Raw genomic sequence first — 16999 nt, 5'->3', positions numbered from 1 at the left:
TGCTCTCTATAGGACTCGCAGTGGAACCGATCAAATGACATGCAATTAGAATACCAAGAAAGGCAAATATCATGACGATTCTCAAGTAGTTTTAGTCTGCATTCCTGATGAGTAAAAAAGCAACCTGGACAATTTAGTACCCGTTACAAATCTCTTCTTTGTCGAACCGGAGACTCTCCTGTTGGTTTTCTGAGTAGACAATCCAGATTGAATTCCTCGGTGCCTGTCGACATGTTCTTTGACAAACAGTGCAATGAAAAAACCCTCTTTGTCCTCTACGGGATCGGTCCGCAGCAACTTTTCAGCTGCATGACAAGGGAACAGTGATTCAGGAGGCAAAGGCCGAGACCGACTTTTAAAGGGCCTAATACCCAAAAAAAAACCCAAACTTTAGCCTTTGTCCCAATTATATCCTAAACTTTTTTTTGTCTCATAAAAAACCCCAAACTTTTACTTTTGTCCCAAATCTACCACCGTTAACTTTTCCGTCCAATATTACTGTTAATAATTATTTTAATATTATTTTTTATTTTTTAAAAATTTTTTATTTTTTGATTTTTTCTTTTCTTTTCTTTTTCCTTTCCTTTTCTTTTTTTTTCCCCTTCACCTTCAACCTCTGGCCGGCGTCGAGCCTCGCCTGCGTTGGGCAAGGTCGGCCTCGCCCGCCCCTGGCGAGGTTCGTCCTCGCCATGGCTAGCGAGGCTCGGCCTCGCCCAACGCCGACGAGGTCGGCCTCGCCCAACGCTGGCGAGGGCTCAGTCCCGCCGGCCTCGTCCTCACCGGCCGCGGCGAGGCTCGACCTCGCCACTAGCCGGCGGGACCAAGCCTTGCTAGCCATGGCGAGGACGAACCTTGCCAAGGGCGGGCGAGGCTCAACCTCGTTGGCGTTGGGCAAGGTCGGCCTCGCCCGCCCCCGGCGAGGGCTCGGTCCCGCCGGCCACTGGCGAAGTGCACGGCGAGGACGAACCTCGCCGGGGGCGGGCGAGATCGACCTCGCCCAACACCAGCGAGGTTGAGCCTCGCCAGCCCCCCCTCTGGCCGGTCGCCGCACCGGCGACCGGCCAGAGGTTGAAGGTGAAGGGAAAAAAAAAAAAAAAAGGAAAGGAAAAAGAAAAGAAAAGAAAAAATAAAAAAAAATAAAAAAAATTCGAAAAAATAAAAAATAATTATTAACGGTAATATTGGACGGAAAAGTTAACGGTGGTAGATTTGGGACAAAAGTAAAAGTTTGGGATTTTTTATGAGACAAAAAAAAGTTTAGAATATAATTGGGACAAAGACTAAAGTTTGGGGTTTTTTTGGGTATTAGGCCCTTTTAAAGCGAGCAAAGAAAGAGTCCTCCTGAAGGCTAAAATCAAATGACACAGCACTTACCGCCTTCGAAAACTGGAAGACCACGGTGAGTCCACTGGGGTAAGGGAGCTGCCAGGCGAAACCCATGAGATGCAGCAAGAGGGAGGATAGACTGTACTACATCTTCGTTTTCAATCTGGTGGACGGAGCACGTACTATAAACGACTCTTTCTACAGCTGGAACTGTACAGAGAAAAATACATGAGATCCTTCCGCTGCATTACTAATGGTCTTAGAATCGATCAGCAACCTTACAAGATAATGCATGTGTCAGGGCCTTCTTCTGAAAAGCTGCAAGTTTATTGAGCCTCGCTATTTCTGTACCATCAGCTGCATGACCTGGATAACCCAGACATATCAATGGGTTTTGGACATTATTAATATAGTAATATGCAAAAGATGCACAGATATGATATATATGATACGAGACATGGATAGTAGTCATTAACTCCTGAAAACAGAAAGCCATGGGATACTATTTAAAATAAAACTCTTGAATAAATAATGGATAATTACCGGTTGTGTAAGAAGGAAGCAGATGATCCAATCTCTCAGTAGATGTCCCAGATCCCGAGCAGGACGGATCTAAAAGAATTGCTCGGACCTGCAAACGTGAACTCTCGTGACTATGTGTAGAAAAGCACAGGAAAGACAGACAACCCACCCCACCCCCCCTGAAGAAATGGAAATAATAATTTTCTGGGGGTGAGGTTCCATAAATGACGGTTGCAAAGCACCACGAAAACATGTGCAGTTAAACCAAGAATACCATGGAATACATGTCATGATTCTTTACCTTGTTGTATGGGTGAACGCTTGGGGTCAAATTTAAAAAATCTCCGTGGACTACATGGATGTCTAGCAGCTATCAAGGCTCACAATAAGCGGACAATAGTCTAAATACTTACATGACAAAGAGAAGAACCCAAGAATGCAAAAGTGAATCACCAATGTTCTCAAGCAGGTTAAACCAATGTTCCCAATGTTAAGACAACGCACCAGTTGTAAATAAAATACAAACAGATGCATACAATCTAGGTGTCAGTAGATGCCGAAATACTGGTAATCGGGGCAAAAGGATACTGGAAGCGCCAGAGAGCCTGATAGTATCTTCTAAACGGTGAACTCTCTGCTTATTGAGTTCACAAGCTACAATCTTTCCTTTATCCCTCATGAGAGCAGCTAAATGGACAGTTTTGTTTCCAGGTGCAGAACAAGCATCAAGAACCTTTGGAAAAGGAGGATCAAATATGTGAACCATTTCAGGAAAAATGGCAAGGTATCTTCATTGAGATTAAAGTAGACCTCAGAGAGAGAACATTAGAAACAGTAGCAAAAAGCAACTCACCACCCAGCCTGGCTCAGGACAAAGGGCTGCTGCAACCATACAGCTTGCTTTACCCTGCAAAATTAGATATTCAAAATAAACATCTCTCTCCACCAAACTCAACATTGGATAAAACACATGGAACATCCATCAAACTAAATATTAGATAAAACACACTAGAACCACATCATGACAGCAGCTGAAGTGTAATTTTTCCTGACACCTACTTGCATAAAGACACTTCCGTTCAAGACAAGAGGATGATCATGCAAATCAGTACCGGCCGGCAGAATAAGCAGGTCAGGAAGCAGGTTATCCTTTTGAACCTATGTAACACAAGAATAAATCCCATTAACTTTCAGTACATAGCCAATGAAAACTCAAAATTTAAAGGAACAGCATGCAAACTCCATTCTTAGAACACACCATGGTGTCATTGAGATCTTGTCCATCACTTAATTGGGAAATACTAATGCATCAAAAAGCATCAGAGGGTGGACATACTGTAAATTCAAGGTTACACAGCATTCAAAATCATTAACAGTACAGGTTGTTAACTAATAGAATTGTCAATCAAAGGTGACACAGTACTTAAAATGGAGGGATCAAGAAGACCAACACCCATTTGTCTCTGTTCTTCTAAGTTGCAGATTCCCCAGTTAAAATCTTCTTCTCGTCCACTTTATAGTTATTTCATGCACACATGATGTACTCGGGCATGCAATGGATCCAATAAGAATTCACACTAGCAAAATACCTTAGTTAGCTTTCCCAATTCAAGCATTGCAGATCTAGTTTCCAATTTCAGAGTATTCACTCTAACGTATCGCGGTTTAGGAGTATCTGCATGAGAAATCAGAAGCTGCATTACATGAACATCACAGTCTAGTAGGTGTTATTTGCATATCTTATTCAACAACTGAAATGAAATTGGTGACTAGTTCAGATTTATAAAAGGATAGGACATATAGGCAGAAAGGCAGCACAATTCCCTCCGTCAGAAACACCACGGCCATATGACCATCCAACTAAAAGCAAGACTTGAAAGTAGCTGCGTTCAAGTACAAGTTCCTTTCTTTTAAGAGTTCTCTAATTGATAGTCCCTAAAACTCATTATTCAAACAAAATATGTGGAAATAATAGATCCCCAAATCACTGATTTAAATAAATTAAACGACCATCCTATTTAATCTAATGATCAAGTCCATTTCATATTAATGTGTCATTTCTGTGCTACATTGAACTTACATTGAGTTCTCAGAATGGAACTAAAGAAAAAAACTGCCTGCGTGTGTTGGGGGTTGTAGGATTTTAAAAAACAGCGCAAAATAGTTTAAATGGACAAATTCTGAGAATTTTGCAACACAAGCATGATTAAGCTCTGCCTCAAAATGAAAGAATGGAATCCAATAAAGCTAAAAGAGGAACGAATATAGACCTCCTTTTTGATAAAGGGCTGTCAATTCATCTACACCATTGACTTTCTTTCTCGATAACAATTGTTCTAAAGCTGACTGCAACTTAATTTTATGGTGGATGATAAATTCCTCCGCATCACCAGTTGACTGCTTTGCCTGCAGCACAGAGTACTCTTGCAAATCAGCTGCAGTTAATAGTAAATCATTACCAAATGGACCAAATTCAATGACCATATATTTATGCCAATCCCTGAAGCAACAAGCACCTCCCTACAACCACAAGCTGCATGTAAGAAGAGCCCATATAATAGGTTTGATATACTAGCCCTAACTAATACACTTGTCTACTTGGTGAAAAAACACTTTATCATTAGTTTCTAAATATGGGAGGAGACATAAAGAATGATGTGCTTCTTGCTTTTTAACGGTCCCAACTCCTTAGATTACTGCTAAGTGTTCACACTGGAAAAGCCCTAGCATTTCATTCACCATACAAATTAAAGAGAAAAAAAAACTTGAACTATTGTCCAGGATACAGTAAGCATAAGCTAGCCCGATGCAGTGAGAATACTGAAACACGATGCACTCTTGAGTCTAAGGAAAGTTAATGACCTACTTGACCAAAGAGAACGTCGTATGTCGCTATGAAAAGCAAGTCTTCTTTTCTCTGCAAGAGCAAAAGTAGAGAACATAAAATGTGCAAGCCAAGTTATTAAGCAATAGCTGGATAAGCTGGAAATTTGGCACGTCCTATCAAAAACCAGACACTTCCCACATCTAAAGAACCAATGCAAGAGATACTCATCTGAAGATTACAAAAGTTTCCCGAGAACACTTTTTTGACAAGAAATGCTAAAGATATTAAGACCCATATCCTAGATGAGTTTACTAAATGATGTGGTAAACATAAGTAATTATTTATGTTTGTGGGCCCATTTAAGCACTCAACAGGAATCTATCATATTCATCTAGTAAATCCATTCGATATATGAGTCTAAGTATCTCTAGCATTATTCTCTTCCGACAGTATACTATAGTGAGAAGTGGAACTTGCAACTTATTGAGTCGTCATTGAATATTTCAAAGCAACAATAAGTAAGTATATTAGCAAATATAACTGATAGACAGAGTCAAAGAAAACTTTAAATTATCTCATCCTCATATCGCAAGAAGAAATTCATTTCGTTACATGAGTAGGCATACAAGTGAATGGATAATTTTACCTTCCACTTGCTATTTACAATGTGAGCATCCTCCAAGATCTTCTTTATAATAGGAAGATCTGAGACAGCATCAGATAAAAGATCATTCTATTGAAAAAGCAAGGGATGAAGCCAAATGTTTGACAGAAGACTCTAATCTAATTTGTTGTTAGCGTGCATCATGAGGAATATTGAGTTAAAAAGCATATTGAAAATAGCCAGTAGATATATACTCCATTAGTACTAATTTTGCAACTCAAAAGCAATAATTACACAAAAGTTGCACCACATGGAGGAAATGGAATAAAACAAAGAACTGAACAAAAAGAAAAGTGGAGAAAAACGGAACTAGAGCAATTGATACAGCCTACTAAATCAATGACGTCTTAAATCTGAGCCAGCGGCCAGTTACACAATGTCGAGATCACATAAATCAGAAAAGTAAGCAAGAAATGGATTTTCAATCGAAAGTATCTTCTTTAAAACAATCCATGCACTACATAATTAATCAAGATGCATTTTTTTATCAGATCCAGAAGGTTTCCAATTTGCAGCTATTTAAGAACAATTTTGCTTATATATTTCAAAGGGTGGCTCTTCTTTTACAGAAAGCTACTTCAGCAAAAGATGCTGAGCAGTGAAGGATGTTTTTGGCCCAAATGGAAGTGCTTATCTGGGTTTTGACTTTCTAAACTCAAACTACATCTGCCTTGGATCAATCTAGAAGAACGGTGGATTCATTTCCATCCTCTCACAATGCCACATGTGGGACGTGCCAGTTCAAACTGCCACTTGACTAACTGCCAAGCAGAAAGTGAAATGGCAATGGGCTGATCCAAGGACAAGGGATTTCCATAAGTAGAATCAGCGGGGCTTCTCTTCTACTTCAGCTATCATCATCACTCTCCCACTCCGTCATTCAACACCTTACAAACAGAGACATCCCCCGTGGCTTCTATTTCAAATGAGACTTTGAAGCTTCATTTCGATTGCACAGAATTCATCATCCATTGAAATTTCTAAGTTTTGGTTTCGACCAAAATCAAGCATTTCCAAACCATGCGACCTCGTCACTTTCGACAATATCATAATGCTGGTAACACCATATGATGGTCCATTCCAAATATTAAACAGAACGCAGCTACCACTTGCCGTAAATCATGGAAATACCATCACCAAATCATAAATTTCAGCACCAGTAGAGAACGTAAAACCATCATACAAAATCAATCTCAATCACTCGAGACAAACTCTACCGCCGGAACAAAAACTAAGCCAACTCCAGCAGGCAACGGCTTTCGAAACGCAGCCTTCCATACGAGAGAAGCAAGACGGAATCAAGAGCTCACGAATGCACCGCGCGTAAATCTAAATATCTTACGCTTGAGCGTTTGGCACACCAAGGCGAAAGTGGCTCGCTTGTTCCTGACGGAGGGGCTGTAGACGAGCGACTTGACGGAGCCGACGGCCCGCCGCCGAGCGTCGCCCTGCAGGACGCACCGCAACACCTTCGCCGCCTCCCTGCGCGCGAAGTAGGCCGAGCGCTCGGCGTTGCTCAGCCGCCGGATGTCCGCCTTATTGGCGGCCGCTGACGGGGCGGACGGGCGCATCGCTCGCCGTCGGAGCAGCTCGGAGAGAAGAGAAGAGAAGAGGCGCAGTCTCAACTGAAACGCAGAAGAAGAAGAGCGAGCGCCGTTTTGGGCCCATTTGGCTCCGGAACGACATCCTATGGCTTCGTTGGGCTAGTTAGTGGGCCGAGCAGGGCCTCGTTTTGGGCCCATTTGGCTCTAGGACGACATCCCATAGCTTAGTTGGGATAGTTATTGGGCCAAGATGGGCCGCGACGAAAGGTTGGGCCCACTTCTTATTATTTTTTTGCCTAATAACGCTGCTCATAATTGGGGTGAACATAATTAGATCGATCCCGCACGGGGTCCGCCGTCCCAAATCTCGTCTAGATCACCGCCATGTCACGGCTGTTAACTCAAATCGCGACCGGTACCAACATAATCGAGAGAGAGAGAGACCGACAATGAAAGGACGGTCTGCCAATTTAGGATATGCCCTTACAATGTTACTTTCGTTTTTTATATATTTCTTTTTCCGTTTCGACTATACTTATAACTCGGACGTATTCAATTTGGCATCAAGGTCGCACCATCATGACGGATCTTGCTGTGAGATGAAGTGTCGGGATACGAAATGTATACACTATCGCTTTCCAAGTTGAACTTAGAATTTGGTTCCACGCTCAAGTTTAATATAAAAGGGTTTCGAAGCTTCTAAAATGGCCTTTAACAAATTGAAGTTGCCAAGAATGGAACTAAATAGGATCATCGTGGTCCACTTTGTGAGTAGACAAATGACAACACACGCCATGGGGTACGGTCCACTACTGAACCTTTTCAAGCCGCCTTAGGCGTGCTAAATTTAATATTACTGATCTATGAGCAAAGAGGTCTTTGCAATTTCAAATACAAGCGATAGTCATCCAACTATAATATTCATGGGGAAAAGTAATAAAAAGATTTTAAACATATTGCATTGGTACCAATTCAGTCTTAAACCTTTCAATTAGACTAATTTAATCCTAAATTTTTGCACATTAGTACCAATTCAGTCTATCCGGCTAATTTAAGCCGAAAATTGCTAACATGGATGCCAATCATTCTACGTGGCATGGCTGATGCTGACATTGACATTTTCATAATAATTTTTTCCCTTTTTTTCTTCCTTTCTTTTCTTTCTTTTTTTTCCATGGCCTATACCAGTACAGACCATGGCCGGCGAGGATCGGCCTCGCCAGATTTGGCAAGGGCAACCCTTGCTCAGGCAAGGCTAGCCCTCGTATTTTATGGCCATGGAAGAAAAATAAAGAAAAATTTTCAAAAAAATGATTATAAAAATGTCCATGTCAGCGTTGACTGTGCCACATAAGATGGTCGGTGTCCACGTCAGCAATTTCCGACTTAATTAGTTGGATGGATTGAATTGGTACCAATATGAAAAGATTTAGAACTAAATTGATCCAATTAAAAAGTTTAGGATTGAATTGATACTAATACAATACGTTTACGACTTCTTTGGTACTTTTTCCCATATCCGTGTCGTTCAATACAGTCCAGACCCATCCGCGTTGATTGCTGTCCAGATGTTAAGCGAAAAAGACAAAAGGCACTTGCCATCCGGGTGACTCTCTTAGTCTCGCCTTGCCGAGCCAACAAACTGAAAGCATGGCTTGGGTTTCATGCACTCTATATGATTACCACCATTAAATCATGTGGACTCCATTTGAGACCCGCACTTTCCAAACCGCGGTCGATTCTAGTGACGACGAAAGTGGGTCCGAAACAAGAATTACCACATCGTCTGGCGAGAATGCATACGAAGCAGGGTTCCAGGAAGAAGCTCTAAGGTTTCATCATCACTCATTGCTGCATAGGGAATCCCTCTTGATTTTGACAGATAGCTAATATCCACCATTACCATCATAATCAAGCTAATTGCGACAGTACGGTGCTCCTAAGTACCCTTGGCGACCGGTTGAATTTGACGACGACCTGATGAAATAGTGTCATCCCGTAATAACTGAGGAATAAAGATTACTTCCAGACGATATTCGGTTCTTCCGCTTCCTATCTCTTTCGTTTTCAAAAGGTGGGCCAATACGACGATCCAGCAAGGCTTGGCTCGGACAATAGAAGCTTCCTCACAACTTCTCAGTCAACCATCAGATAGCCCTCCTCGCTTGCTGACTCAAGAAAAATGAAGTCACGAAGACGCATGCTTTGTTCCTGTCCCTTGGAGATTTTCCATTCAACAGGGTTGGTACCGATTCGGGAGTTAGATCGACTCGAATGGCAGTTCAAATCCGTTGATATGGAGAGGAAAAGCGACCATGTTTTATTCTTCCGGTTTCTCGCCTAGCAATCTTACTCGATCAATCCGTTGATATGGAGAGGAAAAGCGACCGTGTTTTACTCTTCCGGTTTCTCGCCTAGCGATCTTACTCGATCAACACTATCCGGTTAAGTAAATTATTTTGGATTTTACCAAACGATGTGCTTTTTATTGCATCTTGGGCAAGAAAGGCGTCTGCCATGTAGCCATCGGGCCATGAGCTGTTAGAATAAAAGGCAAGAGCATCTTAGTACAATATGATAATGAAAGAAAATGATGACTCGAGCAATTTGATAATTGAATTCCAATTCCTGTCCATTGAATCTACATATATGTTTTTTTTTATTTTTATTAAGTTGACTTGACCTCTCATTTGACCTCCTTTATGACCGACCAATGAGGTAATCCATTATACCATCATATACTTATCTTGATCAAGAAACCCTGATCCAATATGGGAAAAAGCTTGGGCTGTATTATTCTTTCTTTTCTCAGATGGGGTGACGCCAAAGCTCCATAGCTCATCAGGTGTGAACGAGCAGATGAAAGAGGTTGCTGACCCATAAATAAACATTATGAGCTACTAAAGCAAGTCTTATCTTTCATAAAAAAGATGTTTCTTACAGTACTCTTCCTTCTAGAACACATCAGTACCCATCTGTCAAAAACAATCACAATGAAAGGCGTGTGAAACACGACAAGGCTATTTTCCATTTAGCTGTCGTGTTTACTTGGGTTACTTTTCATTTACCTGTCGTATTTGTTTCTCGAGATGCGAAATTTCTCGAGATGCGAAATGATTCAATTCGACAGAACGTTCACACTAGTGCGGATCACACGCAATAGTATTTCGTGACACCTTCGGATCGTATTCAAGATCGAAGACGGTTCATGCGCCGGGATTCTCCGAGAACAAGTGTACTAGAATAGAATGCCCTTAGGCCCTAGCAGTTGCCAAGAAAGCCTCCTAGATATGCATTTTTCAGATGGTGGATGAATGCAAGGAGAATGCTTGAGGGTCTCTCACAAGGCGTCGTAGTCATAGTTGACTCCAATTCTTTCCCGTTGAGAAGGGGTTGGTCTTCGCACGAGACCCTCGAACTAAGTTCACACAAGAACTTGTGCGTCAAGTCTAAACCACAAGTCATCCTTGGTAAGCCCCACAAATTTCGTCCTCTCCATTTTGTCCTTAACGAGCCAGGACCCTTTTTCTTCTCCTTTGTTTTTCTCTGGTGGGGCCTGCAGTATCGCATTTGGGTGCCCATTTCAACTGAGAATTAACGTTGAAGTTTCCTACATCATCGAAGGAAGCTCGTGAGAAGCAGCCTTACTAGATAAGAACTCGAAAGCTTGGTATAAAGTGTTGCGCCGATGACGCTTCCACTCCACAGACGCATGAGATTGTGAGGAGCGTGCTCTTCTTGCCGTTGCCGTCGCCGTCGCTAGAATGTCCGATAGTACTAATTTCCAGTCGCCGGACTCGGCGGACATGGACTTCAACGACCAGTCCGATTTCGAGCTCTCGGAGTTCCTAAAGATCGATGAGTGGTTGGGCGATGATCCGGCGTCCATGGTCCACGGGGCGCCGGCGAATAGTTATTTTTATCAGTCCAATGAAGTTGACGATTCCATCGGATCCAGCAGCAACCCGGACGGCCCCAGTGGACGTAAATATCCATTCCGACGTCGCATCTCGTTCTCTCTTTTGGTTATCGACTCGATGCTAGTGTTCAGGGTTCCTACGCATGTAGAAAATCACTGAGTTTGTCTGCACTGCATACATTCATTGCTTCAGCTGACTCGCACCTGAGAGAGTTTGCGTATGCGACTAGCAGGTGCCGAAGGCGGAAAGGAGAAGAAGGAAGTTAAAGAAAGGTTCGCCTTCAAGACGAAATCCGAGGTCGAGATACTAGATGATGGTTTCAAGTGGAGGAAGTATGGAAAGAAGATGGTGAAGAACAGTCCGAATCCGAGGTAGTTCTTGCCTTGAGTTGGATTGCGGTATTGCCCATTGTTTCACTAATGAAAATGACAAGAACAGTTTAACAAATTGATTCCAATGCTCTAGTGTTTATTTGTTTATTTCCCTCGCTCAAATACTGTCAGCCAAAACATTTTCCTGTTACCAAACGGAGACTTGACCTAGAAAGCTGTCTTTGAAGCACTGATGTACGGGTTCGGTTTGTCTTCTTGCCGAATGATTTCGTTCTTGAACGATCTGCAGGAACTACTATCGGTGCTCAGTGGAAGGATGTCCGGTAAAGAAGAGAGTTGAACGGGACAGAGACGACCCGAGGTACGTAATAACGACCTACGAGGGCATCCATAATCACCAAGGGCCCTTCTAGTCGCAGACATTGCGGAGGCCGTGCTCACATTTGTGAAGTTTGGTTGAAGTATGTGCTGATGTAGAATCGAAGAGCTGTTTTTGAAAGGAGCTCGAGAGTCACTGATAGTCTTGTACTGTATGCGACTCACATTCGTGAAGTTATGTTGAAGTACGTGCTGATGTAGAATCGAAGAGCTGTTTCCGAATGGAGCTCGAGAGTCACTGATAGTCTTGTACTGTATGCAACTCTTGTTTTTGCAGTGTAACAAAGAATTATTGCAGCAGCGATTGTAGGGTACCTTTTCAATATCTATAAATTAGCAGATCGTGTCGAGTGGCGCTTACGAGCTCAAGGAAAAACAAAAGCTAAATGACATGTGATGTACGAAAATAGTTTCACTGCCAGGAACAAAAGATCTGTCGATGTAGATTGTGCGCGGTCGTGTTTAACTAGCTAAACCAGCTTTTCGGTTTCGTAGACCAACTCACTCTGGAGATATATACAAAATGACATGATCCGCTTCTTCACAAAGGATGGATAAATCATCGCATGCATCAAGTGGAAACTTCAATTAGATTAGAATTGCTCAAATACAAGATGCTGAACGTGAGCTTTCATTTAGAAAGATGACGTCAGGATTTCGAACATGCGTGGTTCGTCGTTCAGACTTCTTAGAATTGCTTTCAATGCCATGAGGACAAGGAGAGATGCTCCACAAGACATCTGCATGTGGCCCCTTCGTCTTCACTCCTAGCAATGATTTCACCGCAGCTTTTGATTTCGCAAGTGGTTGTTTAGTAGCCTTTTTCGCAAGTGGTTGTTTAGTAGCCTTACCCAAACCACTTGCAAATAACCACCGGGCGCCCAATTGTCGCTGCCTTGTAGTTCCCCATGATTGCTTCTTGCCTGGTTCGGAGTCTACGCCTGCCAGATGGAGTTCAATGATTCTAAACGAAGAAATGGCCATTCCATCTCTTGTGGGCATTCCGCCGTCTTCGTCCTCATTTCTCCTCTCTGAAACGTCTTGGTGAACATATCTTCTCTCTACATGAACCAGAGCAAGCATTGGATCACCAACAGCTTCAAAGTTTCTAAGAGGGTCCCTCAGCTGCACCCTGAAGGCTACAGTGAGGTTGTTCCGTAAAAGGCCGCTCCTCATACCAGATGCTTCACCGGGATGTATGTCTTCAATCAGTTTCTCTCTGGAGCTGTCCTCACACTTAGCATGATGGGCCACCAGGATCTTTCTAGTGCTCTCACCAGTTTCATCCAGGTTTCCAATACTAACTCCAGCATCAAGCCTCAACCAGTCATCCAAAGTTACAGAGAAATCCATCAATCCATAAGCATCACTGTCACTATTTTGAACATCGTAAAGGTGAAATTCATCGTCTTCCAAGCTCATAAGCTCATGAAAATTTGCATACATTCTTTGAGAGGCAGGCATTTCAAAGTGTGGAATGATACTTGAAGGTGCCTCCTCATCTGTCATCCCACATTGAGTTCTCAAACCTTCAATTGTTAGGGCTTCAATCTTATCCATGGCCAAGAGCACAATATCTTCTAGAGACACCAAGTCCGAGACGGGGTTATTACAACTCAAAGTACACTCTTGTTCCTTGGAATTTTGGCTCGATGCTGTTTCGTGCTGCAAAAGAGCCTGCCTGCTACAAAAAACAGTTTACACTTAAAATAAGAGATGAATTTTTTTATCAATTATTAACTAGAGATAGAAAACTATATGATCATTGGACCATAAAATTATAGAGCCAATGAACCAACAGTGAAACATATTGAGCTGGTATCTGTAATTAGCAAAGGAAAAAAAAAAAAGCGGAAGATAGTAAGTTCGTGACATATCATACCGAATGGTTTTAGGAGCAGCTTCACAGGCTACCTGTTGCAGAGTCGTACCAGTAATGTTCTTCAAAGGCACGGCTTTATCGATCTGCTTAGAAAGCTTTTCGATTTCGATTGATGCAAGGTGCTGGAGCACCTTCATGTTACTAGAACCCATTCTCGCAGGTAGCACAACTGGTCTAGAAACTTGCAGTATTAAGTTCATGCCATTTTTTGCATTCCTAAAGAGTGAGGGAATTATAGTCCTCAAGAAACCTCCTCCTCCAGTCTGAATGGATGGACCAAAACCTTCTCCAAGCAAAGGTGACTCAACTGGCTCCTGTGGAGGTAGTTCAATTGGACTGCCAAAGCCACCAGAGGGACACCGAGGAGAATTCTGAAAGGCTTTCTCATCCAACCCCCACTCGCGCATTAAAATTTCGGTCTCTAGATCTTCAAGCATTTTGATCTTTCTTCTGTGCCTCAATGACTGACTTGACCGCTCGTATTCCTCTTCAGCATCTTGAAGAACTGAAGCAAGAATAGAATCTTCAGAGTTATCTTCAGAAGAAGAGCCAACTGAAGCCCCACAACCAAATCTTGCCCACTCCTCTGTTGCATTAAAACCTAGTATAAAATTGCCAGAAAGGAAAGCTTCTCTTTCAAATTCTCTTAGGAGTTGTTCCCTGGGAGACTCAGGTTCGCCATTGAAATTTGAGCCTGAGAGACTGTGCTCGCTTTCCAGCATGTGCAAGAAATCACTAGTCACAAATTCGCTAATATCATCACAACTTAGAGATTGGGTTCCCTTTTTGTTTGCTTTATAACTATATTTAAGCTCCATATAGTTTTCCTTACGCTTACTGTGACCTGAAGCAGGCAAAGAACCCAAGTCAGCTGAGTCCAAAATCAACGCGTCAAGAAAAGTTGACTCCACTTCCAAAGCTGACCGCTTTGCATGTACACTTAGCTCTCCTATTTTATTATCACCAATTACAAGCCCGGCCGTTGTACTACCAGTTAAGTGGTCCACTAAATCACACTTCATCTCGTCCAGATAGAGCAAGTCGCATATGAGGGTTTCATCCTTATTTAGGGTTTCAGTTGCAGAATCTTGAGTATGAATGCTAACTTGAACAGGATTCAACTGTTTACTTTGAGGTACTTCAATTCCCTGGTCTATCACAACAAAGTCCATGTCATCTCCTTCATCATCTATAGGTTCTCTAACAGGCTCAGGACAAAGATCAGATTTTGCTTTCAATGACTTCAAATTCTCAGATGATAAATCCGACCCTGATTTATCACTCAAAATATCTTGATCAAGTTTCTCATAGAGATAATGGATCGATTTGGAGAATTCTATAGCAGGATCAACAAAGGCATCATGTCCCATCTTAACATCAAGAGGCTGTGCAAATTGGAGAGAAGGATGGTTTAAATCGCTTGGAACGCTCCCACTCCGCCGAAGCTTTTCAGTTGAACAATTCTGAGGAAATCCTCTATCATGTTGCTCTGTGTTTGGCCTACTATATGCCAAGTTTTTGAGCTCTGAAACAGTCATATTACCATGAGACTCAAGATTAGCTCTGCTTACCAGTGAAAAACCGAAACTGACATTCAGAGTTGCACCTTTAGCCTTGCCGGCAAGTTTGAAACTTGTTGTCCACTTCCCCGAACTTTCGTCTCCATCCAACTCTTCCCAAGTCAGAGGCAGCAGCCTGGTGAGATCAACCCAATGCTCACCAACATCAAACCCCGGAGTTCCAATTACATAAGTATGAACTGAGAACAGCTTAGGTTCATACTTGCACGAGTTAAGAGGCCCACTTTTATGGCAATACACAGTACATCTATGCATCAAAGTATCATCAAAATCAGCAGTTCCTCTAAGAACCCTTGATGGTCGGGACTTCAACACCTCATCCTTCCTTTTGAATTCCACGCAAAAACCAACACCATCGAAATTTACAGGTAAACCCTCGATAGAGTGCACGTGAAGGAAGAAAAGGCATCCGAACTTTTGGCCCCGAAGATGGGACAGAGCTTTTAGGGGTTTCTTCCAATTCCACATCGACAAAGATTTGTTGAACTTGTTCGATCCCTTGTCATCCCGATTTCCTGGTTCTGCAACCAATCTATGTTTGACGCACCCAACTTTTCCAGGACATTCAGTTGATGGGGAGATCAAAGGCTTTTGAGTGGCTTCATGCAAATACAAAGCTCTGCTTATCGCCTCAATATCGTGCAAGAGCTGACTATTGCTGGCACTCATAGAGCTCGCCCCATTTCCAGACTCCTGTCCGGACACCAGCATCTCTCCACCATGCGACGACACAATCTGGAACGTTTTAGAGGAAGAAGCACATCATGTATCCACTCGCTAAGAACACTTTGTCCAAAAAAAACTGATAAAAAGCTTCAGCAACTCACTCAGATCATGACAAAATCAACGATGTTTCGATACGAATGCAAAATGCACAGAGACAAGCACAACACTCTTCACTTAAACGCAGGCCGTTACACTCGAAGTTACTTCAAAGCAGGAAGATCATCTACTCATCATCTCTGTACCTCACACGACAACACAATCTGGAAAATCTAGAAAAACGAAAAAAAAGAACGCATCCACTCTCCAAGCACATTCCGTGCACTTAACAAACACCTCCGTCGAGCAAAGAACAGCACAGCAACCGAATCACATCCACAACAACTTCCACAGCACGCGCGCAAATCGAGAATCCCAGACATCCGAGCAAGGGAGAAAAGGCACAAAAAAAAAAAAAACAGAGGAGAGACCAAGTCAAGCGCCGGCGATTCGCACCGGAGCGCACTTCGATCCAGCCGCGACGGCCGGCTCGCGCGGCCGGAGGAGAAATCGCTCAGGGAGGGGACCGGAGCGGAGCGGCGCGGCGCGTACCTGGATCGAGGATATTCCTTGCTTGCGGCGACCGGAAAATGTCCGAGGCAAGTGCGCGCGGCTCCGCAGTACGTTGACCTCGCGAGCCCCGCCGACGAAGGAAGAGGAAGAAGCAGAAGAAGAAGAAGGAGAAGAAGGAGAAGAAAGGAAGAAGACGGGAACGAGAAAGGAAAATCAGTTAAGTTAGCGCGTATTTACTCGAGGAAAGCGTCGATTTTCTCTCCCATTTCTCCCCGCTGCAACTTTTCCGAGAAAATTTATTTATTTTCACGGGCGAGGCGTGAAGGGGAATTGATGAATGCGCTTTTCCCGTCTTCTTGTCTTTTGCGCGCGCGTTGGCAAAATTCTAAAGTTCCGGTGGACCCTCTCGCCGGATCGGCGCGCCGTGCGCATGGCATGACCGTTCGATTTCGTAATTGAAAAAAATCTCGTCCGTCGGATGAGTCGTGTTAAATTGGTAAATTTGAGGCCCGGTCGCTAATCTATGATTGTGAATTTTGCAATTGATTAAGGAAAAATTACCGCGATCAAGGGATAATTGCTTTAAAAATAGGCTCCATTCCTTAAGAATTTAAAAGAATGTTTAGATCGTTTAGTTAAAATTTACCGACAATAGTAACAGGATTGCCCCTGATGAATAATGAGGGAATCGAGGTTCCTCCAAATTGGGTAAATTCGGGACATTCGGGTCAAAATTGCTTTCCGGCCGA

At 42.9% G+C, this 16999-nt stretch overlaps 3 protein-coding genes across 8 annotated transcripts in view; 1 reads left to right on the top strand and 2 right to left on the bottom strand.

Annotated features, from left to right (window-relative positions):
• LOC115671110 (protein PLASTID MOVEMENT IMPAIRED 1-RELATED 2) overlaps positions 1–16572 on the bottom strand; it is a 49547-nt gene extending 32975 nt beyond the window's left edge. Inside the window, exons 1-3 of one of the 3 annotated variants that reach the window (XM_056320925.1) lie at positions 16290–16572; positions 13396–15710; positions 12362–13197 (exon numbers count right to left, since the gene is read on the bottom strand). In XM_056320925.1, coding sequence (XP_056176900.1) covers positions 12362–13197; positions 13396–15686 — 3127 coding nt within the window. In that variant the 5' untranslated portion in view covers positions 15687–15710; positions 16290–16572. Of the gene's footprint in view, positions 1–11912; positions 13198–13395; positions 15711–16289 lie in introns of those variants that run through there. The other 2 variants (XM_056320924.1, XM_030592589.2) reach the window with 2 other exon arrangements.
• Positions 24–6966, bottom strand: LOC115671339 (25S rRNA (cytosine-C(5))-methyltransferase NSUN5-like). Of its 3 annotated transcripts, XM_056320926.1 has the most exons (13): positions 6682–6966; positions 5322–5380; positions 4715–4765; positions 4119–4254; positions 3438–3523; positions 2908–3006; positions 2702–2755; positions 2437–2581; positions 2150–2211; positions 1870–1957; positions 1609–1692; positions 1375–1536; positions 24–305 (listed from the first exon to the last, which is right to left on the bottom strand). In XM_056320926.1, exons 1-13 carry the CDS (start codon positions 6908–6910, stop codon positions 82–84), a joined length of 1479 nt encoding a protein of 492 aa, XP_056176901.1. In that variant the 5' UTR covers positions 6911–6966; the 3' UTR covers positions 24–81. The 3 variants fall into 3 exon arrangements, with proteins under 3 accessions (XP_056176901.1, XP_056176902.1, XP_056176903.1); XM_056320927.1 differs by lacking the exon at positions 2150–2211 and having other exon boundaries at positions 2414–2581; XM_056320928.1 differs by lacking the exon at positions 2908–3006.
• Positions 10526–11863, top strand: LOC115671198 (probable WRKY transcription factor 50). 2 transcript variants are annotated; one of them, XM_030592688.2, is made up of 3 exons: positions 10526–10867; positions 11033–11174; positions 11425–11863. In XM_030592688.2, the coding sequence occupies exons 1-3, from the start codon at positions 10648–10650 to the stop codon at positions 11546–11548; spliced, it is 486 nt and encodes a 161-aa protein (XP_030448548.1). In that variant the 5' UTR covers positions 10526–10647; the 3' UTR covers positions 11549–11863. The 2 variants fall into 2 exon arrangements, with proteins under 2 accessions (XP_030448548.1, XP_030448549.1); XM_030592689.2 differs by having other exon boundaries at positions 10532–10867; positions 11036–11174.
• Positions 16573–16999: the final 427 nt, after the last annotated feature.

The sequence above is a fragment of the Syzygium oleosum genome, unplaced genomic scaffold (genome assembly GCF_021117445.2).
Source record: "Syzygium oleosum isolate NSW1041296 unplaced genomic scaffold, Sole_v2.1 Sole_v2.21, whole genome shotgun sequence".
Lineage (NCBI taxonomy): Eukaryota > Viridiplantae > Streptophyta > Magnoliopsida > Myrtales > Myrtaceae > Syzygium > Syzygium oleosum.
Note: the sequence above shows the minus strand (reverse complement) of the source record. Positions and strands in the feature narration are given on the sequence as shown.

Excerpts from the sequence above, each read along its gene's own strand:
- LOC115671339 (XM_056320926.1), bottom strand. The coding sequence starts at position 6,910 with ATGCGCCCGTCCGCCCCGTCAGCGGCCGCCAATAAGGCGGACATCCGG. Across the intron at positions 5,381-6,681 it reads GGTGTGCCAAACGCTCAAGC|ATCTTCCTATTATAAAGAAG; the intron begins GTAAGATATTTA and ends ATGCTGTCTCAG. Across the intron at positions 4,255-4,714 it reads ACGACGTTCTCTTTGGTCAA|GCAAAGCAGTCAACTGGTGA; the intron begins GTAGGTCATTAA and ends TCTGTGCTGCAG.
- LOC115671198 (XM_030592688.2), top strand. The coding sequence starts at position 10,648 with ATGTCCGATAGTACTAATTTCCAGTCGCCGGACTCGGCGGACATGGAC. Across the intron at positions 10,868-11,032 it reads CCCGGACGGCCCCAGTGGAC|CAGGTGCCGAAGGCGGAAAG; the intron begins GTAAATATCCAT and ends GTATGCGACTAG. Across the intron at positions 11,175-11,424 it reads AAGAACAGTCCGAATCCGAG|GAACTACTATCGGTGCTCAG; the intron begins GTAGTTCTTGCC and ends AACGATCTGCAG.